This window comes from Heterodontus francisci, chromosome 13 (genome assembly GCF_036365525.1).
Source record: "Heterodontus francisci isolate sHetFra1 chromosome 13, sHetFra1.hap1, whole genome shotgun sequence".
In the NCBI taxonomy this organism is placed as follows: Eukaryota; Metazoa; Chordata; class Chondrichthyes; order Heterodontiformes; family Heterodontidae; genus Heterodontus; species Heterodontus francisci.
The window spans coordinates 46,595,104-46,609,020 of NC_090383.1; the positions used below are offsets into that span (position 1 = coordinate 46,595,104).

A 13,917-nucleotide genomic window follows, 5' to 3' on the forward strand; every position below is an offset into this window, starting at 1 on the left:
GGGAGGGCTAAGAAGAGCAAGGAGAGGACACGAGAAGTCATTGGCGGATAGGATCAAAGAAAACCCTAAGGCTTTCTATTGGTATATCAGGAATAAAAGAATGACTAGAGTTAGAACAGGGCCAATCAAGGATAGTAGTGGGAAGTTGTGTGTGGAATCAGAGGAGATAAGGGAAGCATTAAATGAATATTTTTCGTCAGTATTTACAGTAGAGAAAGAAAATGTTGTCGAGGAGATTACTGAGATACAGCCTACTAGGCTAGATGGGATTGAGATTCACAAGAAGGAGGTGTTAGCAATTTTGGAAAGTGTGAAAATAGATAAGTCCCCTGGGCCAGATGGGATTTATCCTAGGATTCTCTGGGAAGCCAGGGAGGAGATTGCAGAGCCATTGTTGTTGATCTTTATGTCGTCATTGTCGACAGGAGTAGTGCCGGAAGACTGGAGGATAGCAAATGTTGTCCCCTTGTTCAAGAAGGGGAGTAGAGACAGCCCTGGTAATTATAGACCTGTGAGCCTTACTTCGGTTGTGGGTAAAATGTTGGAAAAGGTTATAAGAGATAGGATTTATAATCATCTTGAAAAGAATAAGCTCATTTGCGATAGTCAGCACGGTTTTGTGAAAGGTAGGTCGTGCCTCACAAACCTTATTGAGTTTTTCGAGAAGGTGACCAAACAGGTGGATGAGGGTAAAGCCGTGGATGTGGTGTATATGGATTTCAGTAAGGCGTTTGATAAGGTTCCCCACGGTAGGCTATTGCAGAAAATACGGAAGTATGGGGTTGAAGGTGATTTAGAGCTTTGGATCAGAGATTGGCTAGCTGAAAGAAGACAGAGGGTGGTGGTTGATGGCAAATGTTCATCCTGGAGTTTAGTTACTAGTGGTGCACCGCAAGGTTCTGTTTTGGGGCCACTGCTGTTTGTCATTTTTATAAATGACCTGGATGAGGGTGTAGAAGGGTGGGTTAGTAAATTTGCGGATGACACGAAGGTCGGTGGAGTTGTGGATAGTGTCGAAGGGTGTTGTAGGGTACAGAGGGACATAGATAGGCTGCAGAGCTGGGCTGAGAGATGGCAAATGGAGTTTAATGCGAAGAAGTGTGAGGTGATTCACTTTGGAAGGAGTAACAGCAATGCAGAATACTGGGCTAATGGGAAGATTCTTGGTAGTGTAGATGAGCAGAGAGATCTTGGTGTCCAGGTACATAAATCCCTGAAAGTTGCTACCCAGGTTAATAGGGCTGTTAAGAAGGCATATGGTGTGTTAGCTTTTATTAGTAGGGGGATCGAGTTTCGGAGCCACGAGGTCATGATGCAGCTGTACAAAACTCTGGTGAGGCCGCACCTTGAGTATTGCGTGCAGTTCTGGTCACCGCATTATAGGAAGGATGTGGAAGCTTTGGAAAGGGTGCAGAGGAGATTTACTAGGATGTTGCCTGGTATGGAGGGAAGGTCTTACGAGGAAAGGCTGAGGGACTTGGGGTTGTTTTCGTTAGAGAGAAGGAGGAGAGGTGACTTAATAGAGACATACAAGATAATCAGAGGGTTAGATAGGGTGGATAGTGAGAGTCTTTTTCCTCGGATGATGATGGCAAACACGAGGGGACATAGCTTTAAGTTGAGGGGTGAAAGATATAGGACAGATGTCAGAAGTAGTTTCTTTACGCAGAGAGTAGTAGGGGCGTGGAACGCCCTGCCTGCAACAGTAGTAGACTCGCCAACTTTAAGGGCATTTAAGTGGTCATTGGATAGACATATGGATGAAAATGGAATAGTGTAGGTCAGATGGTTTCACAGGTCGGCGCAACATCGAGGGCCGAAGGGCCTGTACTGCGCTGTAATGTTCTAATTCTAATTCTAATTCTAAAGTGAGCATGAGCAGGCGATGGAGACAGAGACAGCAGTGAAGGGTCCTTGTCAGAGGGTGCAGGACTTTCCAAGATCTGCTCAGCTGGACACAGATGCTGAACCTAGGGAGCTGTCAACCTCGAGGACAATTCTGGAGCAGCAATATAAAATGCATAAGTTTCTGTCAGCCTTTCCAGCCACACTGCTCATGATTGCCGAGAGATTGGAGGAGTCCACCTCTAGCATGAGTGCCATGATGTCTCAAGCCTTTGCGCTGATGTCTACATCCATGGAATGAGTGACCACCTGCATGGAACATCAGACTTGGCAGGCATCTGAGTGCATGCTGGCCCTCACCAACATCCTGCACACATCTTAAGCAGGAGTGAGGAAAACCTTGCCTTGGCCATTCAACGCCTCATTGAAGTGCAGCAAACTGCTCTCCAGCTCTTGGCTGACATGAAAGTGTGGGTGGGCCATCAGAGGGAAGAGGCAGAAAGGGGTCATGGAAGTGGGAACTCTTCTCAAAGTGCTTCCACTTCTGGCCCCTTGTCTTTTCCACCCCACCCCCACTTCCATTCAGAGCCTCACATGCTGTGTCCTGTCCCAATGGCCTTGTCTTCTCCTGCACACGTACAGGTGGGGCAGTCTCTGGGGAGGCCCAGCTTCTATAACCCAGAGGACGTTGGCCAAAAGCATCTGAGCAGCCTGCCTTTTGATATGCTGAAGCCACATGGGTAGTACCAAGTAGGAATATTAGAAAAAGGTAGATAAAGGATTTGTCGTTACACAAGGGTATTCACTTTAATGTTTGTCAGAATGTTGCGGTGTTACATTTCTCTTTCACTTTCATACATTATAACATTTATTTTACCACTCCATTGTCCCATCTTGCCCATTTTTCCATGCTGCCTGCCAAGTGGCCTTCTGCCTCGCGAAGAATAATATGACAAGAGTTAAGGGTGAGCAATGGGTGTCTGCGAACGGGTAGATTGTTGACTGTGCAGATTGCTTTGTGCTGGAGCCCTGGGGGGATACCCAGTGGATTCAGAATTTGTGTACGAGATGGCTACACTTCTTCGTTCAAGTGAAAATGCCTGAATCAATCCATCCCGGGCATTGCTGGCAACTATATGAGTGACTACTGGTACCTTCACCACATCACACTCCCGCTCCTCCTGTTGCAACTCCTCCACCTCAGACGATACAGAGCCCTCAGCACCTTCCTCCTGCAGTCCTCACTGTTGTGCAAGGTGCAGCAGACCACTGTAAGTTTGAATACCCTGGCTGGTGCAGACTGAAGGGAGCCCAAGATCTATTCAGGCACCTGCAGTGCACCTTCAGCATCCCAGTTGCTTGCACTATAACAGCTCTGATGGTCAGGTGGCTTCTGTTCTTTCTTTCCTGGGCATCATTGTTTGGGTTCTTGCATAAGAACATAAGAAATAGGAGCAGGAGTAGACCATACGATCCCTTGAACCTGCTCCGCCATTCAATACGATCATGGCTGATCGACTGCCTCAACTCTACTTTCCTGCCCAGTGCCCATATCACTAGATTGCCTGAGACACAAAACATCTGTCTATCTCAGCCTGAGATATACTCAATGATAGAGCAGTCACCATCCTCTGGGGTAGAGAATTCCAAGTATTCACAAACCTTCGAGTGAAGAGGTTTTTCATTATCTCAGTCCTAAATGATCAACCCCTTATCCTGAGCCTCTGTCCGTGTGTTCTAGATTTCCCAACCAGGGGAAACAATCTCAGTGTCTACCTTGTCAAGCCCCTTCAGAATCTTGTATGTTTCAATGAGATCACCACTCATTCTTCTAAGCTCCAGAGAATATAAACCCAGTTTACTCAGCCTTTCATCGTAATCCAACCCTCTCATCCCAGAGACCAATCTAGTGAATCCTGTCTGTACTCCCTCAAATATGGAGACCAAAACTGCGCATGGTATTCCAGGTGTGGTCTCTATACAATTGTTTCAAGACTCCCTTATTCTTGTGCTCCAATCCCCTTGCAATAAAGGCCAATATGACATTCGACCTCCTAATTGCTTGCTGCACCTGCATGCTAACTTTCAGTATTCTTTGTACAGGTACACCCAAGTCTCTCTCAACATCAACATTTGGAATTTTCACGTATTTCAAAAAAATTCTGCTTTTCTATTCTTACTACCAAAGTGAATAACCTCACACTTCCCCAATTATACTCCATCTGCCACCTTATTGCCCATTCACTTAACCCATCTATATCTCTTTGCAGCCTCTTTGTTTCCTCCTCACAGTTTACATTCCCACCTAGATTTGTATCGGCAGCAAACTTGCATTACTCTCAGTCTCTTTGAATCATGAATATAGATTGTTAATAGCTGACACTCCAGCATTGATCTTTGTGGCACTCCACTAGTTACATCCTGCCAGCTTGAAAATGCCCTATTTATTCCTACTCTCTGCTTCCTGTCCATTAATCCTCTATTCATGCTGATGTATTATCCCCAACTTCATGTGCTCTTATCTTTTATCTTGCACCGTATTGAACGGCATTTGGAAATCCAAGTTTACCACACTACTGGTTCCCCTTTATCTACCCTATTATTACGTCCTCAAAAGTGCTTATAAATTTGTCAAACACTATTTCCTTTTCATAAAACCATGTTGACTCTGTCTGATTATACTGTGAGTTTCTAAGTGCGTTGTTAGGACTTCCTTAATAATAGATTCCAGCACTTCCCTGATGACTGATGTCAGGCTAACTGGCCCGTTGTTTCTCATTTTCTCTCTCCCTCCTTTCTTAAATAGCGATATTACTTTTCCTAACTTCCAAACTGCTGGGACTGTTCTAGAATCTAGGGATTTTTGAAAAATCATAACCAACACATCCACTATCTCTGCAGCTACCTCTGTTAGAACCCTGGGATGAAGGCCATCAGGTCCTGGGGATTTGTCGGCTTTAAGTTTCTCCAATGCTTTTTCTCTGCTGATATTAATTACCTTAAGTTCTTCACTGTTATTCACCCCTTGGTTGCCCTCCATTTCTGGTATGTAATGTGTGTCTTCTACAGAGAAGACAGACACATTTCCTCATTCCTCATGATAATTTCTACTGTCTTTGTCTCTAAGGGGCCAATGTTTACTTTAGCTACTCTCCTTTTTCTATGCTTGTAAAAGCTCTTACAATCTGTTCTTATATTCCTAGCTAGTTTACTCTCATTCTACTTTTTCTCCTTTCATCAATTCCTTGATCATTCTTTTCTGGTTTCTAAATGTCTTCGCAACATTATAAGCCTCTAATCTAATATTATTCCTAACTTCCTTACTAGCTAGACAACCAGTGGGGTCCCCAAAGCCAGGGTGCTTGCAAGCATAACATGAAGACCCTAAATGTCGAATATTGCACCTGGGAGTCACTAGCTGGCGAAAGGGGGAATGATGACACATCCTGTGGACTGGTGTGCACTGCCATGACAACCAGTTGCAACTGCAGTTTAGCAACAGGTGTCACTATCAAAAACAACAACTCACGGCGTCACTTGGCAGCTTCACACGTGGCACTAGTGGCAGAACCTGCCTCTCAAGGATTGGCCTTCACAGCAAAGGTGCAACAAGAGAAGACACCCCACCTAAATGGATTGTTTGCTACAAGTCCATCATCTTTCATAGATGGAAGAATGATAACCAACCAACCAACTGAAGGGTTCCCCCAGATCTGTCCAGGCACCTGAACTGCATCTGCAGCATCCCAGTTTCCACACGGGTGTCATCAGCCGCCTCTTCAGCCAAGAAGCCACCCGCTAACTCTGTTGCGAGGTGTGACTATCTTAGGGAGGCTTGACTGTCGCAGGTTGAAAGCATTGTGGCAGCCCCCTGGGAATCTTGCATAGACATGTATAATGACCTTTCAGTGGTTGAAGACGTTGATGGAGTGGGGGCCCTTTCGGCTGATGAATACTCCAGGGTGGCCTGGGAGTGCTTTGATTTCCATGTGTGTGCAATCAATGACTTTCTGGAACTGTGGGAAGGTAGTCAGAGCTGCAAAGCTGAGCAGCTGCTCATTCTGAATGGCCTCATCAGTTCAGAAATGCACATACGTGTCGGCCCTGGCAAACTGGCATGTATCACCTGTGAGATGTACTTGTGGGCAGCAGATTACAATATTCTGCAAATATTACCTGTAGATCTCCAGAAGGAGCCAGAGATTAATACCAGACCTGCTGAGTGTTTCCAGCATTTCTTGTTTTTAAGTCCTGTGAACAGATGCCTTTCAAATAGGGAAGGAACCCAGGGTGGGGGCGGGGGGGGGGCAACAAATTTTATGCATCTCCCTCATGTCGGATTTGGAGTCGGGGAGAGCATATAATCGGGCAGGATGGTGGTCGGAGGATCACGCCACCTTCCCACCTCAACCCAAATTGAGTCCAGGGCGGGCCTGAGAACGGGCTTCCCACCTCGCCGCCAATTGAGGCCCTTAATTGGGAAATTAAGGGCCTCATCCCACATCAACCAGAAATAGCCTAGCGGCAGGCGGGCCTGTCACCACATGGGGAGCAAGCCGGCTCTGAGTGCGGCGGGGGGGGGGGGGGGGGGGGGGTCCCTCGTTAAAAGATTCAGTGCCTGAATGAGAGACCTGGAAGGTGTGGGGGGGGGGGGTTGCCCGCTGAGAGCTGTCCTCCTCCCCTTGCTGCTGATCCTCCATACATCACCTTCCCCCACGCCCCCCACCCCACGAACCCCCTCCCACCCTGACTTAACTGTGGCCTGGTTACAGGGCTTTGGTTGAGTCTAGTCCCAGCAGCAACCGCCTCCCCTGTGGTGGGGCTGCTCAGTGAAAGAGCAGCCGGCCTCTGATTGGCTGGCAGTTATGAGCAGGCAAGACTTCTGCTCCGGGGTCCTTGATCCCAGGGAAGGCTTGCTGCTATCTACTTAAGTGCCCAATTAACACTTGATCTGGCAGGACTTGCCCAGAGGGGTGATGCGGGGCTCTCGCCAGTGCTTTTGCCGGCGGTCTAGACCCCCGTCACCCGGATAAAATCCCGGCCCAAGTGTGAGATCTCAATATTTAAATGATTTCTTGCCTGTCAACTGTTTAGACCCCTAAAGTCATGCTGTCCTCTTGCCTTGTTCCCGGGAAACCTGTGTGCATAATTAAAGTCAGAATTCAGGGTAAAAGAAGCGGATAGTTAGCACTTCAGCATATTTAAATTATTGAGATAAGGAGGCCCAAAAGAGAAATATTTAAATTATTGACCAACCTGTCCTGTGGAGATTTCCCACGCACTGCAATTTGCACTCAGGTTACAGGCAGAAGTCAGTGAGTTCCTGTTAGCTTCCGGATATGTCAGCATTTTTAACCTGCTGCTTCCTGACGAACCCATCCACCTGGTCAAGTTAAAATTGCCCCATAGAGTCTCAGGATGTGGTTTTGATACCCTTTCAGTAGCCAAGGTCTGTGTCTGACCTTAGTATTTAAACAATGCTGCTAGAGTCTCAGTTTTCCTACATTTCCTACAACATTTAAATAGAAATTGAGCAATTGATGAAAGGATGGTTGACATACAAACATACAAAATTGATGAACAGGGAAAGACCAGTTGGTCCATCTAGCCTACCACACACTATGATGGTCCAGCTAAGTATTTGTTCTCTACACCTCCCACCTCCACAGCCATGTAATCTCATAGGAAAAGCAAAAAAAGGACAATACCCAGGACCAAGAGGAAAACAATAACCTGGAAAATTCCTCTCTAACCTGCTCAGGGAATCAAAACTAGTCCAGGAGATCTCACAGATCAAATTTTATCTATGGCAACTCTTACTTTCTATATGATCTGATCTCTGGCCTAGTCAGCACTGGTCCAGCTCCCTCTTGAAGGCATACACAGAGTCAGCACCTATCACACCAGCCAATAATATATTCCAGAGGCTCACTCCTCTCTGGGAAGAGAAGAGTCGCTTGACAATTCACTCTGTTCCTACTCTTACATAGTTTAAACTGATTTCTCCTCGTCCTTCCCAATCTGTTAAACTTGGAATAATCTATCAATAGATGTGCTAGCCAGCAGTTTAATTATTTTGTAGACCTCTATCAGCATACCTAAGTCTACACTGCTCTCGGTAAATTGAGCCTAACAGAGTAGCTGAGGCTCTTTAAACTAGGAATCATTCTTGCAGTTCTCCTCTGAATTTATTCCAAGGCCACTCATCTTAATCTTTGGCCTCCTTGTCTCGAGAGACAATGGGTAAGTGCCTGGAGGTGGTCAGTGGTTTGTGAAGCAGCGCCTGGAGTGGCTATAAAGGCCAAATCAAGAGTGACAGACTCTTCCACAGGTGCTGCAGATAAAATTGGTTGTTGGGGCTGTTACACAGTTACACGATACTACGTTTATCGCAATTAAATGCCATTTGCCATCATGTGGCCCACTCCCCAAACACATCTAAATCTTTTTGGATTAGATTTCACTGCTGTATGATATTAGACCTTGTACAGTCTTTGGTGTCATCTGTTATCTTACTGATTCCCAATGCCTCTCCAAGTCATTAATAAAGACCATTGAAGGGTAGTGGGCTCAGGACAAATCCCTGGAGGACACCCCTGCTAACATGTCTCCAAGCTGAACCACATTCGTTAAGTACAACATTTTGACTGCAGGAAAGGATCCAATTCCTAATCTAGCATTTCAAATTCTCATTGATGCAAGAAGATTCGATCTTCTGTAATTCCAGGTAGAGATCCCTTCCATGTTTGATAGGTATCTATCTTTACAGCCTTCTGGACTCAACATTGAGTTCAACAATTTCTGATCATAACCTTTGCACCCATTTTGATTCCTTTCTCTTTCTGATTTTGGTTTTTCTCATTTTTTCTTTTATTTTGTTTTCGATGGTAGCTATTCATGATTCTGTCATTCACACCTTCTCTAGACACAGCATTTGTTTTCTTTACTTGTCCCATTGCCACTCCCTTTGGCCTGGCACCATGAATCCTTCTGTCAATTAATCACTCCTGTCTTCCACTCTATCAAAGACTTTCCCTATTTCCTACCCTCCCCCCTTTCACTTCCTTTAAAGCTATTAAATCTCTAACCTTTCCCAGTTCTGGTGAAAGGTCATTGACCTGAAGCATTAGCTCTATTTCTCTCTCCACAGATGCTGCCAGACCTGCTGAGTATTTTTTTTTTATTTCAGGTTTCCAGTATCCACAGTATTTTTCTTTTGTTGTCGAGATCCCTAATCCATTACCCTAGTGACTTCCTCAAAAAGCTCATCTAATTTTTTAGGCACAACATATTTTTTTCAGTAGCTGTATTTTGAATTTCCAGTGGCCACTTCCCTTTGCCAGTTTAAATAGGAAAAGAATAACTAAAGCTAGAGTTGGTCCTCTGGAGAGTGAGTCTGGGGAATTGATAATGGAAAACAGGAAATGACAGAGGCGTATTTTGTGTCTATTTTCACTGTAGAAGACTTAGAAAACCAGCCAAAAATACTTAAAAATCAAGAGGTGAAAGGGAGGGAAGAACTTCATCACCAGGGAAAACTTTTAGACCTAAAGGGTGGCCAGTCCCCATGACCAGATGGCCTGCATCCTAGGGTCTTAAGAGAAGTGGCTGCAGAGATAGAGGCTTTGGTTATAATCTTCCAAAATTCCTTAGATTCTGGAAGGGTCCCAACAGATTGGAAAATCACAACTGTAACACCTTTATTCAAGAAATGAGGAAGACAGAAAGCAGGAAACTATAGGCCAGTTAGCCTAACATCTGTCATAGGAAAATTACTAGAATCCATTATTATGGAGGTTATAGCAGGATACTTAGGAAAATAATAATGGGATCAGACAGAGTGAACATGGTTTTGTGAAGGGGAAATCGTGTTTAAGTTATTAGAATTCTTCAAGGAAGTAACAAGCAAGGTGGATAAAGGGGAACCTGTAGATGTGGTGTACTTAGATTTCCAAAAGGCGTAAAGTGCCACATCAACGGTTATTACACAAGATAAGAACCTAAGTTGTAGGGCGTAACATATTAGCATGGATAAATGACTGTTTAGCTAACAGGAAGCAGAGAGTAGGAATAAATGGGTCTTTTTCGGGTTGGCAAGCTGTAACGTGTGGAGTGCCACAGGGATCAGTGCTAGGGCCTCTACTATTTACAATTTATGTCAAAGACTTGGATGAAGGGACCAAATGTAAGGTAAATTTGCCGATGACACCAAGATAGAACAGAAAGTGAATTGTCAAAATGAGGTTAAGAGTCTACAAAAGGATATAGATAGGTTGAGTGAGTGGGCAAAAATTTGGCAGATGGAGTGTAATATGGAAAAATGTGAACTTGTCCACTTTAGCAGGAAGAATAGAAAAGCTGTATATTATTTAAATGGAAAGAGATTGCAGAACTTGGTGGTGCAGAGGGATCTGGGTGTCCTGGTGCATGAATCAGAACAGATTAGTATGCAGGTACAGCAAGTGATTAGGAAGTCAGTGCTTATTGCAAGCGGAATCGAGTATAAAAGTAGGGAAGTTTTACCGCAGCTGTACAGGACCTTGGGGAGACCACATCTGGAGTATTGTGTACATTTTTGGTCTCATTTGGAAAAGGATATAATTGTGTTAGAAGCAGTTCAAAGAAGGTTCACTCGACTAATGTCATGGATGAAGGGCTTATCCTATGAAGAAAGGTCGAACAGGTTGGGCCGATACCTGTTAGAGTTTAGAAGAATGAGAGGTGATCTTATTGAAACATATAAGATCCTGAGGGGACTTTATAGTGTGGATACCAGGAGGATGTTTCCTCTAGTGGGGGAGACTATAACTAGGAGACACAGTTTACGAATAAGAGGTCTCTCTATTAAGATGGAGATGAGGAGCATTTATTTTCTCAAAGGGTCATTAGTCTGTGGAATTCTTTTTCCCAGAAAGCAGTGGAGGCTGGGTCATTGAATTTATTCAAGGCTGAGTTAGATAGATTTTTGATAGACAAGGGAGGCAAGGGTTCTGGGGGCAGACAGGAAAGTGGAGTTGAGACCACAACCAGATCAGCCATGATCTTATCAAATGGCGGAGCAAGCAATTAGGACCAAATGGCCTACTCCCAGTCTTAAGTCCTTTGATCATAAAGGACATATTTTACTATCCCTTCTAGCATCTTCCCAATAATGGGTGTCAAGTTGATAGGTCTATAGCTCCCTGGCTTTGATTTGACTTTTCTTCGAAAATAAGAACTATATGAGCTAACTTCCAGTTTAAGGGAATAATCCCTGACTCTGTTGAACTGTTGATAATACAAGCAAAGGGCTGAAAGAGCAAAGGGTACCATCTCTTTAGATGGGTATTATCTGGGTTGGCAGCAGCTGTTTTGCCATTATCTTCCCCTCCCCCTCGCCCCATTATGTTAAGGTTAGAGCTGCCACTAGTAGAGACCAGGCTCATTAGTTTTCTCCTTATCATGGTGGATGGCGTCCAGCATTCATGGCTGCTTGGATGATGGTGATGGTGGCAGGTTTAACATGAGTACTGGTATTCTGTCAGAGTGGAATGGGCTCGATGGACTGGTTAGTCTTTTTCATTAAATTTAGGAATAAAAAGCAATAAACAGGGGAGAGGGGTGGTGGAATTCTTACTAGACTAATGGACTGATTCTACTCCCTGGTAACAGCCTAGAGAAATCACCATTACCATCCATGAAGTCAACATTCCAAACTTTCCACGGTTGGAAAGGTATTCTGAGGGTTGATATGAGGGAGCATCTTAAGGAACATGAACTAATCCATGACACTGAGCATGGTCTTAGGTGTGGGTGGTCATGCTTGAAGGAGTTAGATATAGCTCTTGGGACAAAAGGGATCAAAGGATATGGGGGGAAAGTGGGAACAGGTTACTGAGTTGGATGATCAGCCATGATCTTAATGAATGACAGAGTAGGCGCGAAGGGCCGAATGGCCTACTCCTGCTCCTATTTTCTATGTTTGTATGTTTACTACTTTATTAGATTTTTTTGAGCAGGAGCACACCGAATAGGCAGGGGAGAGGCATGGATGTTATGTGCCTGAATGTCAGGAAGGCAGTTGACACTATCCTACATAATAGACTACTGCACAAGGTCCAAGCCAGGTCACTAAAACAATAGCATATAATCTAACTAGGCTGTTTAAAAATCAAACAGTATGTTGAGATTCATATCAAGGGGAATAACATATAAATCCAGAGAGGTAATTTTAAAATAAAAGTAAAATACTGCAGATGCTGGAAATCTGAAATACAAACAGAAAATGCTGGAAATACTCAGCAGATAGGCAGCATCTGTGGAGAGAAAAACAGAGTTAAAGTTTCAGGTTAATGACCTTTCATTGGAACTAGTAATTTTCAAACTGTATTTGACCCTGATAATACCACATCGGGAGTGTTATGGGCAGGTCTGGTCTCTATATATTAAAAAGGATATTTAGTTATTGGAGGGATTGCAGAGAAAGGCTGCATGATTGATTGGAGAGCTTAAAGGAAAGACCGACTACCCTGGTTCCTTTCTCTCTTGAAGAAGAGAAGATTTGTAAAGGGATATAAAAGTGTTTAATATTATGAAAGCTATGGACTGCTTTTGCAGTGTGCAGAATTGAAGCACAAGGGATCATGTTTACAAATTTAGGATAGCAAAAGAAAATAGGAAAGGTAGGGGAAACTTTTTACTAAAAGGGTGGAACAGATTTCTGGCACAGATGGTGGAGCAAGAATTCTTAATGGGTTTCAAGAAGGAACTAGACGATTCTTGTCAATAAATAAGATTCAGGGTTCTTAGAAATGCACCAGGTGAGTACTGTGGATAGATGAGCTAGCTGGATCAAAGGTCTTACCCTGCCTGAAATTTACTAAAATAACATTCCAATCCACCTTCCAAACCTGCACTCTCCACCACCTAGAAGGACAAGGGCAGCAGATGCATGGGAACACCACCACCTGCAAGTTCCCCTCCAAGCCCCACACCATCCTGACTTGGAACTATATCACCGTTCCTTCACTGTCACTGGGTCAGAATCCTGGAACCCCTTCCTAACAGCACTGTTGGTGTAACTACATCACATGGACTGCAGTGGTTCAAGAAGGCAGCTCACCACCATCTCCTCAAGGGCAATTGGGGATGGGCAATAATGCTGGCCTAGCCAGCGACATCCACATCCCATGAACGAATAAAAAAACATTACAAATATGGGTGAGGGATCTGAGTTAGCCAGTGCTTTAGCCAGTTCCTCTGCTGGTTCACACACAATTGTGCACAACAAAATTTCACTATGTAGATTTCTGTTGAGGATTTGGAATCCTGTTTAAACCACGTTCTCTGGATCCCCACTGCCAGATTAGCATCTCCAGCCAAAATACAGAAGAGCAGTTAAGGATGGATTACTTTTCTTCTTCACTCACCTCTTGCAAGGAAACATCAGATTCTGCCCCTGCCCATGATGGCACAGATGGGATTGAGAACTGAGCTTGTATTAAGAATAGCACACCATACCACTGGGGCTTTCAACCCACTACTCCATCTCACAGCTAATTGCCAAGGCATATTTCTACAGAAACTGCAGTAGTGAAAATAAATATGAACATTTTCTAGCCTTGGGTTGGTTGTTTCAAGTTTAATGCTATTCCTATACATTAATAGTGAATAGAGACTTGTTCATGCCAACTCTATTGTCAGAGTCACTTGTACTTCTTTATCTTTTTCAGATACATTTTACAGCATTGGCGATGCTTGGGGGAAAGGGGAGGACCACTGCCAGTTTGTTGATTCTTTTCTGGAGGGAAGGACGGGAACACACATGTATCCAGAATCTCTGGCTATCATCCCAGGTAATTGGAGAAATCCTAGAGAACAAATTCCAAAGCTTTTTTGAGAAAATGCATGAACTGTAATGATCTGGTGTGTAAAGATATCCAGACCCAATGGTGACTGAAATGGCAGAATATTTAACTCTCAGGTCTGTGATGCTTCTCTTAGTTGACCAATGTCAGTCCTACAATGTCAGAGCACAGATTCACAGCACTCTGAATGAAATCAGACAATATCAGAATTGAGCATTGGTACAGA

General features: G+C 44.2%; 1 protein-coding gene across 2 annotated transcripts in view; it reads left to right on the forward strand.

Annotated features, from left to right (window-relative positions):
• fndc1 (fibronectin type III domain containing 1) overlaps nt 1-13,917 on the forward strand; it is a 316,339-nt gene that overhangs the window by 299,582 nt on the left and 2,840 nt on the right. For both annotated transcript variants that reach the window (XM_068044773.1, XM_068044774.1), the window contains one exon: nt 13,557-13,679. In XM_068044773.1, coding sequence (XP_067900874.1) covers nt 13,557-13,679 — 123 coding nt within the window. The remainder of the gene's footprint in view (nt 1-13,556; nt 13,680-13,917) is intronic.